The following is a 7,743-nucleotide window of genomic DNA, read 5'->3' as shown; positions in this document are numbered from 1 at the left end:
AGAAATTCTAGGGATGGGGCCCAGAAATGTGGTTTGACAAGACTCCCTGGTGATTCTGCTGCATACTAGTTTGAGAACCACTGCCTTAATAAGGCACAATGATCACATTTTAAATCCATCACTAATGGCACTGAAATAGGAGGTGACTTGGCAACTTAATTAGTACCTATCTGACTACCTGACATAAAATGTCCTCCCTACAACAAGGAAAACCAAGGATATAATTTGTGGTCAAAAGTACCTTGGGACTTAATCTTCATTCACGTATAAGCCTAAGGCTTGTTTTTAAACTAAAGAACACCAAAAGCTGGTCAGATTTACCCACAAGGTGAATAATAAATAGGTAACAGTTTGCTTTAGTACTAGTTTACACCTGCTGTCTTGATATTATTCTTGGCACCCTCCTCTCAAAATATTCCCAGTTTAGACAGTAAATTATGGTCTAAATAGCATCCATTCAAAATAAAACATAAAATGCAGTATAAAATGTATTAATAACGATACCTGAAAAATTCTCATTCGATTAAGCTTCATTAAACAAACAATTTGTAAAGAGTCTTTGATCACAGATCGAACCGGCAACCTCATGGTTCCTAGTCAGATTAGTTTCTGCTGCACCACGATGAGAACTCCAGTAAATTACTACTGATGACAAAAGTACTTAGGTTTTCACTTTGCTGAAACATAAAGATGAGCCCTGGTTTTAGCTCCTCTTAGCTCTGCCACTATGATTATGTAATTCTTTGGAACACAAGTTTTTTCAAATTGTTAACATAAATTGAGTCAATTTTACAAAAATATTTTATAACCTATGAAATTTGGTGTTACCCAAAATCATGTTATCAGATCAATACCAAAATAACCTCTGAGATTTTGTCGATTGAGTTATTTGAATGTAAGTGGTTAATTATGACTCTTGTTGAGATTTTTGCCCCATGATCATTTCTACACATCCTTGCCATAAAATGTATTTCAAATGTTCTGAAACATCCTATAACATTAATTCTTTGAACTGTATTAAAAATTTTTGTTTAATGGTTTTGCCTTACTATTTCCAGAAGGCTTAATCTTTGCTTTTCCAAAATACAGATTTATACATTCTGTACTAGATTCAGAAATTATATATTATCAATAAAGACACTGGGGTTATTTGTACCAAGTCGTCCACTGTCACTTTTGATGGTTATCAACTTCACAGACAGAAACAGAGGCAAGAAGCTACTAAGGCAGCTAATACCAAAGAACCCAGCATTCTTCTGACATTTCAGGGGGTAAATCTTGCACTTACAAGAGGATTAAGATTCTTCATCTTGCTTAACAATAAAACTATCAATTCATTCAAGCCATAAGACTTTGATAAAGGTTCTAAGATTATTACGGTAAAAAGCAAAAGCACTTCAAACCTTAAAAGGGGCACATAAACTTGACTTTTAATAAAGTTTGAGGAACTTCCCTTAGTGGTCTAGTGATTAGGACTTTGTGCTTTCACCCGTACAGCCCAGATCTGATCTCTGGTCTGGGAACTGAGATCCCACATCAAGCCACCAAAAGTTGATAAACTTTTGGAGTTCCTTGGTGGCTGAGTGTGTTCAAGATCCAGTGCTGGAGTTCCCATCATGGCGCAGCAGAAATGAATCCGACTAGGAACCATGAGGTTGTGGGTTTGATCCCTGGCCTCGCTCAGTGGATTAAGGATCCGGTATTGCCCTGAGTTCCCGTGTAGGTTGCAGACGTGGCTTGGATTCTGCAATGCAGAGGCTGTGGTATAGGCCGGTAGCTGTAGCTCTGATTTGACCCCTAGCCTGGGAGTGAACCTCCATATGCCACAGATGTGGCCCTAAAAAGCTAAAAAAAGAAAAAAGGATTTTTTATGTTGCTATATTTTGAGGAGTTATCTTCTAGGTCTCATATGAAATTCAGAAAAAAATACAGAATTCTTAAAACTTCACTGTCTTAAAATGACTAAACCAAGAATTAGAAAAACAAGCACCCAGATTAATTTTTTTAAAATGGAAAAATAAAAATAAATGTTATTAGAGTTACCTCATGGCTTAGCAGGTTAAGGATCTGGCCTTATCAACTGCTGTGGCATGGGTTCAATCCTTAGCCTAGGAACTTCCAGATGGCATGGGTGTGGCCAAAACATAAATAAATAAAATGTTATCATAAACTTTCTTGTTATCTGATTTTTTGGCTTGGCCAACAACAGGTAATAGAATATAAGAACAGACTACATGTTTACCTCTGAATAAACAAAGACAAAACAATGTAGAAAGACAAAAATAGGTTCTCTTTCCTCACTTCCACAAAAACCATTTGTTCTATATAGCCTATCATTTTTTTCCAGCTTTAGCCATTTCACTCTCCACTTTCAATGTACCTCTAAGTAACAATACGGTGGGGAAAAAATTTTTTTTCCTCCCTTCTCCCAATATTCTCATGTAACTATCTCTGAGAAAAAAAATAAGTTTGACAAGCAGACTTTACCTTTTTTTTTTAAAAGTTCCCAGACTGCTACCTACACCACAACTGCAGCAATTGCCAGATCCTTTATTTATTTATTTATTTTTTGGTCTTTTTGCTATTTCTTTGGGCCGCTCCCGCGGCATGTGGAGGTTCCCAGGCTAGGGGTCGAATTGGAGCTGTAGCCACCAGCCCACACCACAGCCATAGCAAAGCAGGATCCGAGCCACGTCTGCAACCTACACCACAGCTCACGGCAACACCGGATTGTTAACCCACTGAGCAAGGCCAGGGATCGAACCTGCAACCTCATGGTTCCTAGTCGGATTCGTTAACCACTGCACCACGACGGAAACTCCGCCAGATCCTTTAGACTACTGTGCTGGGCCAGGGATCAGATCCATGATTCTGCAGTGACCCAAGCCCCTGCAGTTGGATTCTTAACCCACTGCCACAGCAGGAACTCCTATAATGATTTTTCTCATTCAAAAACATACTGTAGGTGGAGTTCCCATTGTGGCTCAGTGGACTAGTAAGCCAACATAATCTTTGTGAGGACACAGGTTTGATTCCCTGGCCTCACTGAATGGGTTAATGGGTCTGTTGTTGTAAAGTGAGGCTGTAAAAAGAAAAAAAGAAAATACTGTATTAAAAACAATACTCTTCACTTAAAAAAAAACATTTTTTAAAAAGCATCATTGTCTAAGAGTTCCCACTGTGGCACAGTGGAAACAAATCCAACTAGGAATTATGAGATTGCTGGTTCGACCCCTGGCCTCACCAGTGGGTAAAGGCTCCAGCATTGCCATGAACTGTGTTGCAGGTCGCAGGCGCGGCTTGCATCCTATGTTGCTATTGCTGTGGTGCAGGCCGGCACCTGTAGCTCCAATAAGACCCCTAGCCTGGGAACCTCCATATGCTGCAGGTACGGCCCTAAAAAGTAAAATAAAAATAAAATAAAAACATCAGTCTAGTCTCTTTGTGCGGATTGAACCACTGTAGTTGTGGCGTGTGCCACAGCTGCAGCAATGTGAAATCCTTAACCCGCCACACCACATAGGAATTTCCTATCTTCATATTTAATTTGATTTATTTGGCTGCACCTGTGGCATGTAGAAGTTCCCAGGACTGAATCTGAGCCATAGCAGCCACCTGAGCCACTGCAGTGACACAGCCATTTCCTTAACCTATTAGATCACCAGGGAACTTGTTCACGATCTTTTAATTAAAAATGTTTCTGGGGTTTTTTTTTCCTTGCTTTTTGTTTTGTTTTGTTTTTCTGGCTAAACCCATGGCATATGGAAGTTCCAAGTCAGGGACTGAATCCAAGCTGCAGCTTCGACCCATGCCACAATTGCAGCAATGCTGGATCCTATTTAACCTACTGCACCAGGTGGGGGATCAACCCGTATCTCCCCAGTGACCCAAGCCGCTGCAGCTAGATTCTTAACCCACTGTACCACACACCTAGTTAAAGGTTTATCTCCAAGATTTTACACTAAGAAAAAAACACTTTCTAACTATCTACAATGTTTTATCTTACCTTAAAGGTAGAGAAAGATTTATACAATAACTGTATAATCATGGATCAATCAGTAGACTGACTTCAGAGAGACTCAACAAACCATTAAGAATAGAAAGAGCAACTTAAGGTAAAAAATTGGTATGAATGAATTTCAGGTATTTTAATCTATTTCTGAGTAAGAGTTATGTGGATTCCATTTAGCTTAAGATAGGTGTAACAGAGCACTTTTGAACTCACATTAACCTGTTTGGACGTTAAACCATTAAACCATTATTGTAGCAAAATAAAATTAAAAAACCCTAATATGGACTTCCCGTGTGGCTCACAACATAGCTACCTGGCGTTGCTTCTACAGTGGCTGTGGCTCGACCCCTAGCCTGGGAACTTCCATATATGCTGCAGGTGAGGCCACTTCTTAAAAAAATAATAATAATAAAAAAATAAAAACCCTAACATAGCATGTATTTCTTTGACAGTGAAACATTCCAGAACCATTATTTATATACAAAAAAACCTGATTATTTGCTGAAGATGCAATTCACTTTCCACTAGCGTTATTTAAAGACATGTTATTTTTAACCCCATATCCCTCCCCTTTTTTTCTTTTTAGGGCTAAACCTGTGGCATATGTAAGTTCCCAGGCCAGGGGTTGAATCAGAGCTGTAGCTGCCAGCCTACACCACAGCCACAGCAACACTAGATCCAAGTTACACCCACAACCTATGCCAAAGCTTGTAAGGCCAGATAATTAACCCACTAAGAAAGGCCAGGGATCGAACCCACATCCTCATGGGTAATAGTCGGGTTCTTAACCTATTGAGCCACAATGCCATATCCTTTTAGACCAGAGTTTTTCAACCTGGCCATTACAGACATTTTGGGTTGGATAATTCTTTGTTGTGGGGGGCAGTCCTACATGAAGTAGTATATCAAAGCAACATCCTTGGGCTCTACCAACTAGATACCAATAGCACTCAACCAATGTGACAGACACGAATGTACTCAGACACTGCTAAATGTGGGGCAAATTCACTCCCTGTGGAGAAGAAGCACTGCTTTATTAGAGTGTACCGCATTTCCTAACCTTTTTCATTTAGTAGTTAATAAACTCGTATTTTTCTGCTAAAGTTCTGAAGGAAGTACACACACTAATAAAAAAATATTTTTAATTAAAGAAGGCTTAATTTAAGGCATCATACTGACATCTACCGGCTTGGTACTAAACTGTACATTTGACATATACTGCATTTTTTTAAAAAACCCTCAAAATTAAAAGTAATATAGGTACTATTCTGGGGAATAAGAACAATTAATTGAAGGCAGTTAACATTAACATCAAAACTATGTTTTATGTAAAGACTAACATATATACTAACAATGACAACTACCTATTATAGTCTTAGTTTCTGATGTACTGTCTTTTGAATCAGTTAATTTTTTATTTTTTTGGCTGTGCCCTCAGCACGTGGAAGTTCCTGGGTCAAGGATCAAACCCATGCCACAGCAGCAAATCAAGTATCCTGCAGTGACAACAACAGATCCTTAACCTGCTGCACCATGAGGGAACTTCAAAATTTTTAATAAGTGTTTCTTAGATACTGATAACTAAGATTTTAGGACAATTAAAAAAGTATCCAAAAAACTTGCAAAAATTAAGCAGCATGCTATTTTATGATTCTTACTTAAACTTGAAAAGGGTAAAAATACTTTAAAACTAATAATGATAATGTCTATAAATAAAATTATAACTTTCTAGGTTTTTAATAAAAGTCATTTGTGATTAAATACTACTGTCAATTAAATTGATGAACTTTATTGGGGTTAAAACTATAACAAAGTTCATCCTAAAACATTTTGCAATGCAAAATTATTTCACTCAAGGAGTGTTTAATAATTTGGATGCCAGGAATTACAAGCAATTTTCAAAAGCAAAGACTCTCACATTCATAAAACTTTATACATCATTTGAACTAACAGATATTTATACTACTAAAATCAAACATGCATCACTTTCAAACATTCTTGTATCATGATTTTATATATTACATTATTTATCACCATTCTGCACCACTACACAAATTTTATCATACACTTGCACCATTCTCCTTGGATTTCTGATCTTTATCTTCATTCTTCACATTATCCTGCAAAATATACAAAGAAAACATGTATCTTACTAGATACTTTTAAATGTAATTTTAAAAATAATAAACGTTAATAAACAGAGATACTCCAGATAGCTCATTTCACCATCTATGGAAAACAGACCCTGGAGGGAGTTGTGAAAGAAATCTGTCAATTCATGGCTTCTAGTATTTTAGAAATCCAACTAAGTCCTAAGAAATCAGAGGTTCTTAGGAATATACTCTCTTAGCATAATATACTAATAGATTTTTTTCTTTCTTGTTCTCTGAGTGAGGCCCAGAATGTGGAAGTTTACTGAAGTTAGTTTACAATGGCATTGAGCTCCTAAATCTTTTTGAGAAAAAAAAATGTATATCAAATTTTTTTTTTTTTCCTTTTTAGGGCCATACCAAGGCATATTGGAAGTTCCCAGGCTAGGGGATAAACTGGAGCTGCAGCTGGTGGCCTATGCCACAGAACCACCAACACCAGATCTGAGCTGTGTCAGCTTGTGGCAACACCGGATCCTTAACCCACTGAGTGAGGCCAAGGATTGAACCCATATCCTCATAAACACCAGTCAGGTTCTTAACCTACTGAGCCACTAAGGGAACTCCCTGAGACAAAAAATATTAATAAATTAATTTTGATAGTGTCGGCTCTGCCCAACACTAATTTTTTTTTTTTTTTTGCCTTTTTTTAAGGGCTGTACCTGTGGCATATGAAGGATCCCAGGCTAGGTGTCAAATCGGAGCTATAGCTGCCGGTCTATGCCACAGCCACTCGGGATCCAAGCCATGTCTGTGACCTACACCACAGCTCACTGCAACTCTGGATCCTTAACCCACTGAGTGAGGCCACGGATAGCACCCGAAACCTCATGGTTCCTAGTCAGATTCGTTTCTGCTGTGCCACAATGGGAACTCCTAAATGGGTTTTTTAAAAAAGTGAATGGCTTATTTCCTCAAATTCAAATTCAATCTCTGATTCTGAAAGAAATACAAGTAAAGCTTGCTTTTTCAGAAGTCTGCACACATGAACTTGTTGATATCCAAAATAAGTTTGAGGGAAATACCAACTTCAGGGAATTGGTTTTGACTAATGGAAGACATAATGCTACCACTATTTTCTGTTAGAAAAACAACTAAGAGCTTAGTAATATTAAAATTACCAGAAATAGACTTTTAAAAAATGGAATAAACTATGAAAATGTTAAAAGTACAAAATAGCTAACCTGCTTAAGAACAGTGTGGATTTCATCCATTACTGTGGATAAGTTTCTGATTGTCTTATTCAGTTGGTTTTCAAATTGCAAATTCATGTTTTCTGAAGTCTTTAAGTTCTCCTGTAACTGACTAAGGTCCTTTTTAACTTCTCTGAGTTCACCAGAGAGGTTTTTGTTGGAATTCTCCAAATTTAATATGGTTTTCTCATCTTCATCTGTCAAAAAAAAATATATATAACCCGAAACTCAGCATCTTATCTCTTAAAATTTCTAATTTAACTTTGAAGATATTTTTAAGCTAGGAGAAAAAAGTATATATAACTCTTTAAAATGGCCACAAGGGTCAATGTAAATAGTTATAAAGTACACTGAAATACTCATTTCATTTAAATTATGATTTATCTAA

General features: G+C 37.3%; 1 protein-coding gene across 8 annotated transcripts in view; it reads right to left on the bottom strand.

The window, feature by feature from the left end:
* The window catches only part of CCAR1 (cell division cycle and apoptosis regulator 1), a 67,135-nt gene continuing 64,529 nt past the window's right edge, over nucleotides 5,138–7,743 (bottom strand). For all 8 annotated transcript variants that reach the window (XM_021072498.1, XM_021072497.1, XM_021072501.1 and 5 more), the window contains 2 exons: nucleotides 7,347–7,552; nucleotides 5,138–6,132 (listed from right to left, as the gene is read on the bottom strand). In XM_021072498.1, coding sequence (XP_020928157.1) covers nucleotides 6,073–6,132; nucleotides 7,347–7,552 — 266 coding nt within the window. In that variant the 3' untranslated portion in view covers nucleotides 5,138–6,072. The remainder of the gene's footprint in view (nucleotides 6,133–7,346; nucleotides 7,553–7,743) is intronic.

This window comes from Sus scrofa, chromosome 14, assembly GCF_000003025.6.
Source record: "Sus scrofa isolate TJ Tabasco breed Duroc chromosome 14, Sscrofa11.1, whole genome shotgun sequence".
In the NCBI taxonomy this organism is placed as follows: Eukaryota; Metazoa; Chordata; class Mammalia; order Artiodactyla; family Suidae; genus Sus; species Sus scrofa.
This window is presented reverse-complemented; position numbering and strand designations above follow the sequence as displayed.